The 16,141-nt window shown below is 43.3% G+C and overlaps 1 protein-coding gene across 1 annotated transcript in view; it reads right to left on the bottom strand.

Moving 5' to 3' along the window:
• The window catches only part of ptpn5 (protein tyrosine phosphatase non-receptor type 5), a 181,501-nt gene that overhangs the window by 38,361 nt on the left and 126,999 nt on the right, over positions 1-16,141 (bottom strand). The window contains exons 7-8 of the mRNA XM_028796021.2: positions 10,851-11,037; positions 202-286 (exon numbers count right to left, since the gene is read on the bottom strand). Of these exons, the coding sequence (XP_028651854.1) occupies positions 202-286; positions 10,851-11,037 (272 nt within the window). The remainder of the gene's footprint in view (positions 1-201; positions 287-10,850; positions 11,038-16,141) is intronic.

The raw sequence follows: 16,141 nt of genomic DNA, 5'->3' as shown, positions 1-16,141 counted from the left end.
TATTATATTACATTATATTATACACACACACACACACACACACACACACACACACCTACACGCATATTACATTTTATTATATTACACATGCACACACATGTGCTCATGCATATATTATATTACATTATATTATATTATATTACAGACCCCCGCACACAGACACATGCACATACAAATGGGTTCAGCTTGTGGCTGACGTACTTGGGAGGATAGTTTTATAGCGGTTCTTCCTCACCACTCCGGGGATGTTGTATTCCTTTGGGTCCACAAAGTTCATTGGAGTTTCCTGTTGAAAAGAGACATGAATGAAACAGCAGATACCCAAGTCCCCTACAGGCCCTTTGAGTCTCTCACAAAGACACCAGGGATTGCACAGAGAGTACAAAAACCAGAGAAACACAACAATGGGAAATTTTCAAAAAGGTCTGAAGGTTTTAGGAATAATCTGTGCAGTCGTATGGGGGAAGCATAACCCTGGATGAACTTTTGTCATGTCACGTTGTGATTGGCGGGTCATGACCTCTAAGGACACGCCCACTCTGGGACGGTTCTGGCAACAGGAACCAACAATAGCCTCATGAAAACAGCACCAATATAATGGCCCGAATTTCAAATCAAAAGTAAAACTTTAATTATATTTAAAAAATTAAAAAAATAAACCAACCCAATGAATTCTTTAGGGTTTAGCCCATCCCAACAGACACAAATGATATACAAAATAAGAGCCACTGACCCTTAGGAACTCTCTAGTTCACACCTCTAGGGGGCAGTAGTATACAAAACTGTCTGCAGTGGCCTGCTGGCGTGTCACTGTGGCAGACACCAGGCAGTGGAGTCTTTGTGGGTTTCTGGTAGGGTCAGTCCTTGCAAATGAAAACACTAGAGGGCAGTAGTGGCCTGATTGAGACAGCTCATCTAATGTATAGTATGTCTTCCGGCATACAGAATTACTAATTCTGTGATTAGTAATTTGTAAAGCTGTAATTGTATTTAACTTCTACAGCACACTACAAATATATACGGTAAGAGGGGAGACTGAATACCAAAAAAAGGTTAAGGACAATGGCCGTGACCCCGTAAATTGTGTACCAAAGAAAAAGACATGCTTTCAGGCCATAGCTTTGGTTTTATGTAAAAGGAGCAGCCCCTCTTCAAGAAGTCAGCCAGAGTCAATGTGGAAGAGGACAAAATTTCAGCAAGGAGCAGAGAAGAAGACAAAGTGTTGCTGAGAGCTGAATTGCAGTTGTGGTTGTGCTGTGGGAAACACTTGTTGTTGAAGGGTTTCACACCAAATAAAGCCCTTTGAAAAGAACAAACTTGTGTCCAAGCCTGGGTGTGTTGGGAGTTTGGGGAGCTGAGCACCCCGTAGTGGCCACAAGGTATACTAAAGTGATTTCTGAAGCAACTAACGGATAGCTCCAAACCCCCCCCCCCCCCCCATCTTATTTTAGGCTTCCGAGTGCGCCGCACAATTGCTTGCCTCCCTGGTGAATTGCACCCCACTAGGCACCCCTTCCCTCTTGATAGCCGTGAAGTCCTGATTGGGTCCACAGTGAAGTTCTGATTGTATCAAAGGGCGTAGTTTCATTCCTTGAAATCTACAAAATGGACATTTTTTTTCCTCAACTGCAATGGAGAGAGTCGAGGAAAGGAGTCGGGGATTGAGGAGGAAGCTAACGTTTTCTTCCTGTTCTGAAAAATCCCAAAATGCTGTTATGCAATTTAAAAACACTAGAGGGCAGTAGTGGCTTGAGTGGGACAGCTACTTTAATGTATGTCTTCATGCGTATCCATTATGTGACTAGTAACTTGTGTAGTTATAATTGTATTTTATTTATTACAGCACACTACAAATATATACAATAAGAGGGCGAGACAGAATACAGAAAAAGGTTTGGGGTGCCAGCTGCGAGCCCATATGATGTGGAGCAAAAAAAAAGATAAATCTTTTGACAAAGATAAGCGTAATGTCCTTGTAGACGCAAGTCCAACACAGAACTGAGCTCAAATATCAGGTTCCCAATTTATAAAGGCTGCCGGCAGGAAGGGGTGGGTCCAGGGGGGTGGGCAACGGAAGTGATGTCAGCAGTGGGGGGAGGGTGTTAGTCTTCTGTTCTGCAGAGGGAGGAAGAGAGAAGGCATTAGCACACAGCTCCAACCCCTGGCTCAGTGGGTTATTACCGTCACCAAAGCCCTTAAGTTGCCTTCCAAGTGCACGCGTGCGACAAATAAGCTGAACTGATTCTTATGGAGGCTGTTAGATCAGCACGTCACAGCAGAAGATGAAATTCTGTAAAGGGGAAAGAGTCTAGAGAGGCTCAAATGGAACTGCAAACTAAAAGAAGTGTTCTCACATTCAGAAAGTCAATTCATTCCTTGAGCCGACTTGGCTTGACTGGCTCTTGCCTTCGGTGTTTGGTGCAGGGTGTGGACTCCCAGGATCCCAAATGGGGGCAACCTGAGAGGGGACCAACACCTGAGCGAAGAGAAACATTGTGGACCACCAGGGGGCGTTTAACTCCCCCAATCCTGAGAAAGACAGGCAGAGACGCCAGGCTGGCTTGCTAGACAACATGACTTTATTTAAGTGGGGAAGCGCTTTTCTGTTGCTCCCCACTACACAGCACAGTACAAAGCACCAAATGTACAAACCAGCACAGTCCTTCCTTCTTCCTCTCTCTTTCTCTCTGTCTCTGTCTCCACTCCTCCTCCCGACTCCGATTAGTGGTCAGGCAACTCCTTTTATAGGGCACCCAGAAGTGCAACAGGTGTTTCTTGACCTTCTTTGCTGCTGCCGCTCTTCCCTTTCATTAACACTTATCATTAAAATTCGCCTTAAACTTTTTGCAATTGTTCACTTTCTTTTTATTGTATGTATAGTTCATGGATGCAATTGACTCGAGCTGTGTTGATTTGGATTTACTTTTATGGACTTTGCCTTGACTGGGTTTGCAGCATCGGGGATAACCGAATCTTTCTGTGGCACACTGGATGAGCCCTATGGACATTTCTTTGCACTGTGACGATCTATGAGCCGGGGATAGTGTGTCTTCTTCATTATGCAGTCATATGAAAAAGTTTGGGAACCCCTCTCAGCCTGCATAATAATTAACTCTCCATCCATCCATCCATTATCCAACCCGTTGAATCTGAACACAGGGTCACGGGGGTCTGCTGGAGCCAATCCCAGCCAACACAGGGCACAAGGCAGGAACCAATCCTGGGCAGGGTGCCAACCCACCGCAGTAACTGACTCTCCTTTCAACAAAAAAAAAGATAACAGTGGTCTGTCTTTCATTTCCTAGGAACATCTGAGTACTGCGGTGTTTTCCGAACAAAGATTTTTAGTGAAGCAGAATTTAGTTGTATGAAATTAAATCAAATGTGAAAATCTGGCTGTGCACAAATGTGGGTCCCCTTGTCATTGTGCTGATTTGAATGCCTGTCACTGCTCAATGCTGATTACTTACAACACCAAATTGGTTGGATGAGCTTGTTACGCCTTGAACTTCATAGACAGGTGTGTCCCATCATGAGATATAAAGGTATTTAAGGTGGTCGATTACAAGTTGTGCTTCCTTCCCTTTGACTCTCCTCTGAAGAGTGACAGCATGGGATCCTCTAAGCAACTCTCAAAAGATCTGAAAACAAAGATTGTTCAGTCTCATGGTTTAGGAGAAAGCTACAAAAAGCCATCTCAGAGGTTTAAACTGTCAGTTTCAACTGTAAGGAATGTCATCAGGAAATGGAAGGCCACAGGCACAGTTGCTGTTAAACCCAGCAGGTCTGGCAGGCCAAGAAAAATACAGGAGCGGCATATGAGCAGGATTGTGAGAATGGTTACAGACAACCCACAGATCACCTCCAAAGACCTGCAAGAATATCTTGCTGCAGATGGTGTATCTGTACATCGTTTTACAATTTGCACAAAGAACATCTGTATGGCTGGGTGATGAGAAAGAAGTCCTTTCTGCACTCACACCACAAACAGAGTCGCTTGTTGTATGCCAATGCTCATTTAGACAAGACAGATTCATTTTGGAACAAAGTGCTTTGGACTGATGAGACAAAAATTGAGTTATTTGGTCAGAACAAAAAGAACTTTGCATGGCGGAAGAAGAACACCGCATTCCAAGAAAAAACACCTGCTACCTCCTGTCAAATTTGGTGGAGGTTCCATCATACTGTGGGGCTGTGTGGCTAGTTCAGGGACTGGGGCCCTTGTTAAAGTCGATGGTCGCATGAATTCAACCCAATATCAATAAATTCTTCAGGATAATGTTCAAGCTTCAGTCACAAAAGTTGAAGTTATGCAGGGGTTGGATATTCCAACAAGACAATGACCCAAAACACAGTTCAAAATCTACAAAGGCATTCATGCAGAGGGAGAAGTACAATGTTCTGGAATGGCCGTCACAGTCCCCTGACTTGAATATCATCGAAAATCTATGGGATGATTTGAAACAGGCTGTCCATGCTCGGCAGCCATCAAATTGAACTGAACTGGAGAGATTTTGTATGAAGAATGGTCAGAAATACCTCCATCCAGAATCCAGACACTCATCAAAGGCTATAGGAGGACAGCGTCTAGAGGCTGTTAGATTTACCAATGGAGGCTCAACTAAGTATTGATGTCATATTTCTGTTGGGGTGCCCAAATTTATGCACCTGTCTAATTTTGTTATGATGCATATTGCATATTTTCTGTTAATCCAATAAACTTAATGTCACTGCTGAAATACTACTGTCTCCATAAGCCATGTCTGATATTAAAAGGAAGTTGCTACTTTGAAAGCTTAGCCAATGAGAAACAAAAATCCAAAGAATTAAGAGGGGTTCCCAAACTTTTTCATATGACTGTATTTTATACACTGGATTGCTCTCAATTCCTTCTATACATGCTTAATGACTAAGAAATGAGCTGAGGTTTACACCCAGCTGGATGCAGCTCTGGGCGATCCTGCCTGTAATACCCAGCATTATATGTATGTGGCTGTATGTTGGAACCTCCAAATTTTGGTATCTTCATGTGCATTTTGTAATATCTCCTACTATAGGCGCTCAGCAGGCTCCTATCAATTATGGAAAATCCACTGCATCCACTGAACAGGATCATCTCTAGACAGAGAAGCAGCTTCAGCGACAGACTGCTGTCACCGTCCTGCTCCACTGACAGACTGAGGAGATCGTTCCTCCCCCAAACTATGCGACTCTTCACTTCCACCCGGGGGGGAAAACGTTAACATTATATAAAGTTATTGTCTGTTTTTACCTGCATTATTATCAATCTTTAATTTAATACTGTTTTTTGTATCAGTAAGGTGCTGCTGGAGTAAGTGACTTTCCCCTTGGGAAATAGCTCATCAACCACAACAGATGATACAGAGCTTGATCTAGAAATAAACCTTATATTCCAATCAGGTTGGAAAAATTGGAAAAAGGTATCGAGAGTGCTTTGTGACAAAAGTATCTATCTATCTATCTATCTATCTATCTATCTATCTATCTATCTATCTATCTATCTATCTATCTATCTATCTATCTATCTATCTATCTATCTATCTATCTATCTATCTATCTATCTATCTATCTATCTATCTATCTATGCTTTTTGTGCTGCTTGCCATTCATTTGCGCCACCCGATCCTCCCATCTCACCTTTTCCGCTGTGCTGCTTCTCTTCTTCTATCAGATAAGGATTGCTCTCTACTATGATAAAATACTCTCCTGACAAACTCCTTCATATTAAACAGCTTGTCCAGAGCAAATGGTCAGACTGGAATGTCTTAAAAGACAATGGTATTGTGCAGCGCCCGAAATATTCACATTGCAGGTTAGGTCGCCGCCACAGCCAGGCTGCGAATGAAAAGTTCACTGGCAGCATTTGCTCAGGAATATGCCATCCTACTCACGGCTTTGGAAATAGGAGTGTCAGTGTGCCAAATCTGCAATATGTGAAAATAAACTCTGGTCATGGATCTGCGCACAATGATCCCACACCGGCTAATATTGCACTGTTTAACTCAAGATCTCTTAATGGCAAAGCACTGGTGCTATCACAATTCATTGCATACTCCAACCTTGACTTGCTATGCTTAACAGAAACATGGCAAAAACCAAATGATTTTACATCTGTCACGAAGGTGATCCCGCCCGGATACATTGACTTCACAGAGCCTCGCAGCTCAAGACAAGGCGGAGGATTCACAGTAATTGCTAAATCGAACTTAAACATCAAAAGAATCCCCACTGATGGTCCATTGTCTTTCGAGTGTCTGGCTCTTAAGCTAATAACAAAATCTGGTCCTGTCTCACTTATTCTTGTCTATCGTACCCCGAAATACAATGCGTCTTTTTTATCTGATCTGACTGAACTATTAACCCACTTACGTTCACTTTCCCAGAGAGCCATTCTTCTTGGCGATTTCAACATCCATATTAACATCTCCACATCGAAACTGAGAAATTAATTCCTATCCTTACTGGACTGTTTTGACTTGACACAACATGTTGATTTTCCCACCCACTCTGGTGGTCATATACTGGACCTGTTCTGCACATCTGGACTATCTGTTGGCAATACTTACAGCACTGATTTGGGACTCTCTGACCATAAAGCAGTGATTTTCATTGTCACCTCTCCCTTCTCTTACCTGTAAACGTCAATTTTCTTTCCGAAACCTTAAAAATATCTGTCCCTCTGTTCTTTCTGGATCCATTTCTGATCTTTTTCTGTCTTCACCTATTCCATCAACACTAGACAGTCTTGTTGACCACTGTAACTCAGCCCTTCATTCAGCATTAGATAAAACAACTCCTTTAAAATATAAGGAGGTTTCCTTTAAACGTTCAGCTCCTTGGTATAATTCAGAGCTACGATCTATGAAAGCAGCTGGCCGACGCCTTGAGAGAATGTCACGTAAGTCTGGCCTCACTGTGCACATCCAGGCTTTCTCTGACCACCAAAGGGCTTACAGAGAAGCACTAACTGCAGCCAAGGTCACCCATTATGTTAGAATAATAGAAAGTGGCCATGAACACCCAAGGGTTTTGTTCTCTGTAGTTAATAAATGACTTCAACCTGCATCTGGCCCAATTACCTCTGTGAAAAATTCCTCCACTTTTTCTGCAATAAAATTAAAGATCTAAATAATCCAACTAACATAAATCCATCATCCATTTATATCCTTCCTTGTCTTCCTACTCCATCCAGCTCCTTTTTTTAAATTATCATCAGTCACATCAGCATTTGTTAATAACCTGCTTTGTAAGATGAGGCCAACTACTTGTGTACTGGACCCCATCCCCACCACACTTCTTAAATCCTGTCTTCATGCCATAATCCCGACTGTTACGGCAATAATCAATACATCCCTTGACACTGGGCTTGTGCCGGCCACTTTTAAAACCGCTTCTGTAACCCCCATGTTAAAAAAGTCTGGTCTTGATGGTGATGATCTTAACAATTTTCAGCCTATATCCCACTTACCTTTTCTGTCAAAAGTTCTCGAGCGTGTTGTAGCCTCCCAGCTCACCAGTTACTTAACCTCTAATAACTTTATGGAACCCTTTCAGTTTGGTTTCAGGGCGCAGCACAGCTGTGAAACTGCTCTTATTCTGGTAACCAATAATTTGCTTATGGCAGCAGACTCTGGACAAACCAGCATATTAATTCTATTAGACCTCAGTGCGGCATTTGACACTCAGCTCAGACATGACATTCTACTGTCCAGTGTGGAGAGCATGCTGGGTATCTCTGGCACTGCCCTCCAGTGGTTCAAGTCCTATCTGACTGATAGGTAAGAGTTTGTTAGTCTTGGCAACAGCAGATCCAGCTCAGCGCCAGTCACGCAAGGAGCTCCTCAGGGCTCTGTCCTCGGCCCTCTTCTTTTCTGTATTTATATACTTCCCCTTGGCCATATTATCCGTAGCTATGGATTGGGTTATCATTTTTATGCAGCTGACATTCAACTCTATTTCAATGTCAAAAGTGCAACTTCATCAGAGTTTTCTCAGCTCACAACTTGCCTCAGTGAAATTAAAACCTGGATGGAGCAGAACTCTTTAAAATTAAATTGCAACAAAACTGAACTCCTGCAAATTGGGACTAAAGTGCAACTTAATAAAATGAGCTCCTTTTCAGTCACTCTTGGCGGTGATCTCATCACACCTTCTTCTGATGCAAGGAATCTTGGTGTCATTTTTGATTCCTCCCTTTCTTATTCCGCCCACATAAACCACATTAAGAAACTTTCTTACATTCACCTCTGTAACATATCCCATGTTTGTTCCTTCCTCTCCTTTTCTAATGCTGAGAAACTTGTCCCTGCTTTTATCACATCCTGCATCGATTATTGTAACTTGCTGCTGGCAGGAGCCCCTTCTAATCTTATAGCACAGCTCCAGTTGATTCAAAACTCGGCTGCAAGAGTCCTTACATGAACCAGCAGCAGCGAGCACATCACAGCCATCCTGCTTCGCCTTCACTGGCTCCCTGTGTCTTACAGGATTGAATATAAAATCCTACTAATAACCTACAAAGCTTTAAATGGCCAACATCAGTGACCTTCTAAATCACTAGGCTGCTGTCCGCCTACTAAGGTTCTCTGATTCTAATAATCTTGTTGTGCCTCACACTAACCTGCACTCTATGGGTGACAGCAGGGCCTTCAGCTCCATAGCACCCAGACTTTGGAATGACATCCCGAAATTAATGAGATCAGCCGACTCCATTCATTCTTTTAAAAAACAACTCAAAACTCATCTATTTAGGAAAGATTTTAACTTAACTTAACATTCTGCCCTTTCTTTCAGTTTACCTCTCTGTCCAGGTGCTCAGGATCATTTGTGTGTCTGTTATATCACAAATTAGGTTTTCTTTTAGTATTGAATTTAGTATTTTACTCTGGTTTATTGTCCTTTATTCTATTTAATGCTTTGTTATCTGTTTCATTGTTCTATTCAGGAAAACATTTGTATCCAATGTTACATATACCCTGCTGTTTTTTCTAAGACTCTGTGAAGTGCCTTGAGCATGGGAAAGGCGCTATATAAATAAAATGTATTATTATTATTATTTCTTCCAGCAGCACTTCTGGGTGTGGAGGAAGTGGTGCCACAAAGGGCTCAGCTGTACCTCCCGCACCCCCTGGCAGTGCCCCTACAGAACCTAACTGGGCTGCTCCAAACTACAGCTCCTGGCATGCCCTGCAGGGATCTGTGGTGCTGTTACAACACTGGGGGCTGACCTGTAGCATCTCGGGGGGAGATAATGTCCCAAACATGTTCTCTCCCTCGGCCCTTCCACCCAGCCAGGTAATGGCCCAGGCCATCCGTCACAACATAAATGATCATTTAGGCCAGTGGTCTCAAACTCTGATCCTGGAGGGCTGCAGGTTTTCATTTTAACCCTTTTCTTAATTAGTGAGCTGTTTATGCTGCTAATTAACTTCTTTTGAATTAATTTTATTTGACTAGTTCTTGAAGACTCAGACCCTCAATTGTTTCTTTTTCCTTAATTAGCAGCCAAACAATCATGAGATACAAAATGAACCAAAATATGTCCAGCAAACTGTGTCCATCATACCATACCTGAAAATAAACAAAGATGAGGGTCTCTGGAAAGTTGATCTGCTCAGGACCCCAAAACATTTTAACACTGCTCTTAGAAAAGACAATTTCAGAAATGTCTGCATTTGCACAATGAGAGCAGCAACAAGCCATGGAATTAAAGAAAGATTTTAATTAATGACAAGACTCGGCTCCTGATTAAGCAACTGGTTGGAGTTTGAGGCCCTGACTTAGTTGGTCTTCTGTTGGCTCACACACTTCACATTTCATTTCTGTTTGGGTGCCGTTTAAGGAAAGAAATGAAGCAATTCAGAGGAACGATGAAGAAATTCAGGGGAACAAGTCAATTAAAATGAATGGAAAAGGAGTTAATTAGCAGCAAAAACTGGTCACCAATTATAAAAAAGGGTTAGAATGAAAACCTGCAACCACTGTGGTCCTCCAGGCCCGGAGTTTGAGACCACTGATTTAGGCAATGATGGGGATACCTGAAGGGCTGTGGGGAACGACCATTCTGTCTGAACACAAGCCATAAATTGTTACTGGATTGCTGTGGATTGTTCTTGTTCGAACACAAAGTCGCTCATATGTTTGAGTGGTACCAGCGTACCTTGGGACGGAGGTCAATGATGTATTCTGTATTTGTGTCTTCTCATCAAAGGCTGTGTGTTCTTTGGGTAACAATTAACCCACTTTGACGTGAGTTGGCTGAAATGGACAGACTGGACGCGTAGGCAAGGGTATGCTGGGAAGAGAATGATGCCAAATCTCACAGAAAGGACTCTGCCACATCTCAGGTCAGGTTGTGTGCCAGCAGTTCGCTCCCTGGTGATCATTTCGAGTGTCAAATGGATGATAACATGCATCGAAGACCGCAAGATCATCCCCCCCCCCACCCAGAGGGGGGTGGGTTAGGGTTAATCTTACCCTACAGGATATTTAGTCGACCAATGAGAAACATGTATACCAAGTTTCATGAAAATCGCTCCAGCCATTTGGAAGTGATGCTGGAACATACATACATACACACACATACATTGACTTTTATATACTGTACTTTATATAGATATTTGCACAGAGCACAGTGACATATTAAACTTATGCTTATTACAGGTTGAAGAAAGAGATTGTGCATAATTGTAAGCATCTAACATGTGACATTCAAATTCTGACAATGACACCAGGACAACTCACGTCTGGGCCAAGTGTCTCACCCAGGCCTATCAACAAATGAGAAATAAAAAGGAGGACAGGACCAATATCCTCCAATCAGAACTCACAAAAAACTCAGCCTGCAGAGTGAAGGAGTCCATGGCTCTCTCGTGTAGCTCCATGGCGGTGAGGACATTGGAAGCCTTCTGCAGGTACTCTCTGGCCGACTGCTCTCGAGGGGACAGCACTGACCCGTAGGGCTCCGTCGAGCCTGGTGTACACATGTCCAGGGTGAGGGAGACGTTGGAGCCTCTCCTTTGAAAAGACAGAGAGACAGATGGAAAGGGGGTTAGGTTTTCTTTGTGGTATGATTTTTTATTGAAAATGCATCAAAGTAAAACAGAGGAATGAAGGAGGAAAACTTTGGTACAATAATATATGCTTACAGGGTGGAGTGGTGGCTCTGAGGCTAAGGAGCTGCGCTGGTATCCCGAAGGTTGCCGGTTCGAATCCCCGTCACTGCCAAAAAAAGGCCACTGCTCTGCTGGGCCCTTGAGCAAGGCCCTTAACCTGTAATTGCTCCAGGGGCGCTTTACAATGGCTGACCCTGCGCTCTGACCCCAAGGGGTATGCGAAAACTACCAAATTCCTAATACAAGAAATTGTATAAGGCGAAATAAAGAACAAAAAAAAAATGTACATGCGGTGCATCCAGAAAGTATTTACAACGCATCACTTTCTCCACATTTTGTTATGTTACAGCCTTATTCCAAAATGGATTAAATTCATTTTTTCCCTCAGAATTCTACACACAACACCCCATAATGACAACGTGAAAAAAGTTTACTTGAGGTTTTTGCAAATTTATTAAAAATAAAAAAACTGAGTAATCCCATGTCCATAAGTATTCACAGCCTTTGCTCAATACTTTGTCGATGCACCTTTGGCAGGAATTACAGCCTCAAGTCTTTTTGAATGTGATGCCACAAGCTTGGCACACCTATCCTTGGCCAGTTTGGCCCATTCCTCTTTGCAGCACCTCTCAAGCTCCATCAGGTTGGATGGGAAGCGTCAGTGCACAGCCATTTTAAGATCTCTCCAGAGATGTTCAATCAGATTCAAGTCTGGGCTCTGGCTGGGCCACTCAAGGACATTCACAGAGTTGTCCTGAAGCCACTCCTTTGATATCTTGGCTGTGTGCTTAGGGTCGTTGTCCTGCTGAAAGATGAACCATCGCCCCAGTCTGAGGTCAAGAGCGCTCTGGAGCAGGTTTTCATCCAGTATGTCTCTGTACATTACTGCAATCATCTTTCCCTTTATCCTGACTAGTCTCCCAGTCCTTGCTGCTGATAAACATCCACACAGCATGATGCTGCCACCACCATGCTTCACTGTAGGGATGGTGCCAGGTTTTCCCCAAATGTGATGCCTGGCATTCACACCAAAGAGTTCAAGCTTTGTCTCATCAGACCAGAGAATTTTCTTTCTCATGGTCTGAGAGTCCTTCAGGTGCCTTTTGGCAAACTCCAGGTGGGCTGCCATGTGCCTTTTACTAAGGAGTGGCTTCTGTCTGGCCACTCTACCATACAGGCCTGATTGGTGGATTGCTGCAGAGATAGTTGTCCTTCTGGAAGGTTCTCCTCTCTCCACAGAGGACCTCTGGAGCTCTGACAGAGTGATCATCGGGTTCTTGGTCACCTCCCTGACTAAGGCCCTTCTCCCCCGATCGCTCAGTTTAGATGGCCGGCCAGCTCTGGGAAGAGTCCTGGTGGTTTCGAACTTCTTCCACTTACGGATGATGGAGGCCACTGTGCTCATTGGGACCTTCAAAGCAGCAGAAATTTTTCTGTAACCTTCCCCAGATATGTGCCTCGAGACAATCCTGTCTCGGAGGTCTACAGATAATTCCTTTGACTTCATGCTTGGTTTGTGCTCTGACATGAACTGTCAACTGTGGGACCTTATATACACAGGTGTGTGCCTTTCCAAATCATGTCCAGTCAACTGAATTTACCACAGGTGGACTCCAATGAAGCTGCAGAAACATCTCAAGGATGATCAGGGGAAACAGGATGCACCGGAGCTCAATTTTCAGCTTCATGGCAAAGGCTGTGAATACTTATGTACATGTGCTTTCTCAGTTTTTTTTATTTCTAATAAATTTGCAAAAATCTCAATTAAACTTTTTTTACATTGTCATTATGGGGTGTTGTGTGTAGAATTCTGAGGAAAAAAATGAATTTAATCCATTTTGGAATAAGGCTGTGACAAAACAAAATGTGGAAAAAGTGATGCGCTGTGAATACTTTCTGGATGCACTGTATATATATATCCATCCATCCATTTTCCAACCCGCTGAATCCAAACACAGGGTCACGGGGGTCTGCTGGAGCCAATCCCAGCCAACACAGGGCACAAGGCAGGAAACAATCCTGGGCAGGGTGCCAACCCACCGCAGTGTATATATATATATATATATATTATATATATACTGTGTTCTGTATGTATATATATATATATATACAGTATATATATATATATATATATATATATATAAATTTGCTCAGTTTTTTCTTATCATGCATGCACAGCCCACACAAAAGAAAGTACATGATGCTGAGTGTTGTTTGGTATGGCCTGCATTTTCTTATTTGGCTGATGCCTTTGTTCAGCATTTTTATGATACAATTGGTTACATATCTTTTGGTTTTCTAATGGGTGGCACGGTGGCGCAGTGGTAGCGCTGCTGCCTCGCAGTTAGGAGACCTGGGTTCGCTTCCCGGGTCCTCCCTGCGTGGAGTTTGCATGTTCTCCCCGTGTCTGTGTGGGTTTCCTCCGGGCGCTCCGGTTTCCTCCCGCAATACAAAGACATGCAGGTTAGGTGGATTGGCGATTCTAAATTGGCCCTAGTGTGTGCTTGGTGTGTGGGTGTGTTTGTGTGTGTCCTGCGGTGGGTTGGCACCCTGCCCAGGATTGGTGCCCTGTGTTGGCTGGGATTGGCTCCAGCAGACCCCCGTGACCCTGTGTTCGGATTCAGCGGGTTGGAAAATGGTAGGATGGATGGTTTTCTAATTAAAGCACAGCCAGCTTTGTAGAAATACACCTTCATTTTATAAAAAAAAAAAAGTGTTCTCTGCCCTTTGGGTTTCTTGTTGGGATTTTTGACATTGTTTTCTCCCCCATTAGTGGGCAACTATTTGAAAGTGTTTTGAACCTGTGCTTTCGGGTCTCCCCAGATCACGACACATAGCAACAGTCAGCAAATAACTCTCAGATGGGCAGCACCCATAAAACAATTTCTCATTGGGGAACATTACTTCTTTTTAAGGGTAGAAACAAATGCTACCACAAGATCTCTAAATCCCTTCAAATGAAGTCTCAATTATTTTAGAGGTCAAGGAGAAATTAGGAAAACATCAAAAACGAAGCCTGATCTCGCCGCTTGGTCTATTTTCAGGTATGCGTGTGAGTATCTTGGCACCTTTTCCCACTTGGAATGACAGTAAGGACCATAGATGTATTTAAAATGGTGTGTTGTAAAAGACACACAGAAGAATCGGCAAAGCACACATAAATAGACAATCTTAAAAAAGAAGTCCCACGTAGCTGTCACAGGCTTGAACTCCTGTCGATCAGAAGTGCACTTCCAAGATATCGATGGACTGAATGGTCTCATCTCGTTTGTCTTATGTTCTTCATATGCACTCATTTGTCACCCTCTGTCCCACTCTCAACCCCAGCCTCTCTTGCTCCTGCCAGTATTGCCTCCCATCTCTAGAATCATCACGATCTTGCTCAAGACCCCCTTACAGCCTTTACTGGGGTCACTCTGCAACGGTGGTCAGATGTATTTGCTAACAGCGTCTGTTTGTACCTTTCATTGTTTTTGTAATAATACAGAAATTCACTCTCAAGGGGTTTTCAACCTATGGGCAGCTTTGGAGGAACCACCTGACTAAGAGGACCAATAAGACAGAGCAGCAGCAGAGAGAAAATAAAAAAAGAGAAAGTGCCGGCCTTCTAGAAAATACACAGCCTGCAAGAAGCCATTAGATTAACCTGGGTTCATCAATACAGAAGGGAAGAAGTTAAGTAGTGCTATCTGTCTAACCTATCTCTCTCTCTCATTCTTCCTAGGGCACGAAGCGGAAGCGGAAGCGGAAACAGAAGCGGACAATGGCCGATAGTGAGGTGAATCGTGTTGAAATTGTAGTCGAGGAACTCCAGGCACTCGAAGAACAGATTCAGAAACTTCTGTCCAGACGAAGATACCTCAGAGATCTGAAGGCTCGGCTGTTGGATAAACCGTCCTCGCCATCTGTTATCAGCGTAACATCAACCCCGCGTTGTGCCGCTCAAGTAACCTTCACCCCCGCGCCTCGAAGGAGCAACACCGATGATGACCTCGGTGTATTTCAGCAATGCAGGCGGGGGTTCAAGGCCAGAACACCTCCATCGGCACAGGCAAGCATCGTAACGCAGAACCGGTTTGACCCTCTAAGCGTCCCCAGTTCGCCTTCAGCGCCTAGTGATGTAATAGTGGTAGGTGATTCTATTGTTAGGAACCTCAATATCACTTGCCCTGATAGAAAATCTTTTGTTTCTTGTTTTCCCGGTGCCCGTGTCCGAGATGTGACGAGACGTGCGCCGACGATCTACAAGAACAGGGCAGTTGGAGCCATTGTTTTACATGCTGGCGTAAACGACATAAGGCACCGACAGTCCGAGATCCTCAAGGCAGACTTCACTGCATTAATTAAAGACACAAAGGAGAGGACCCCATCGGCAAAGATTTTCATCTCGGGTCCACTCCCTCTCGTCAGACGATCAAACGAGTACTACAGTCGTCTGCTTGGTTTAAACAACTGGCTGCAGGGCTTCTGCAAGAATCAAGACATCGGGTTCATCAACAACTGGGACCTCTTTTGGGAAAGACCGCATTTTTTCAAGCGAGATGGCCTGCATCCGAATAGCTTCGGCGCCCGGGTCCTCTCCGAAAACATATCCAAGGTAATTTGTTTATCTTGACTATCTATCTCTGCTTTTAACCCCTTCCGAAATGCCACTCCTGTGCTTGGTCATGATAATTGTTTAATAAAATCTTCCATAAAAGTGCACAACATAAATACTGTAATAACCAATCTTAATGCACATAGAAAATCTAGGCAATACGGCATAAACACCAATAATTTAATTAAAGTTACTACTTTAGATGAACAATGTATTAAAACTGTAAAAACAGATCATAGATTAAACAAAAAATACACACAGAGCGGCGCTAATAAAAATAACTTAATGCCTGTTCCATATATCAGTAACGCACATAGTATTCATCTCTGCTCCTCCGAAACATTGAATATGGCACTATTAAATGTTAGAGCTTTAACTAACAAGACGTTTTTTATCAACGATCTTATTA

This window comes from Erpetoichthys calabaricus, chromosome 2, assembly GCF_900747795.2.
Source record: "Erpetoichthys calabaricus chromosome 2, fErpCal1.3, whole genome shotgun sequence".
Lineage (NCBI taxonomy): Eukaryota > Metazoa > Chordata > Cladistia > Polypteriformes > Polypteridae > Erpetoichthys > Erpetoichthys calabaricus.
This window is presented reverse-complemented; position numbering and strand designations above follow the sequence as displayed.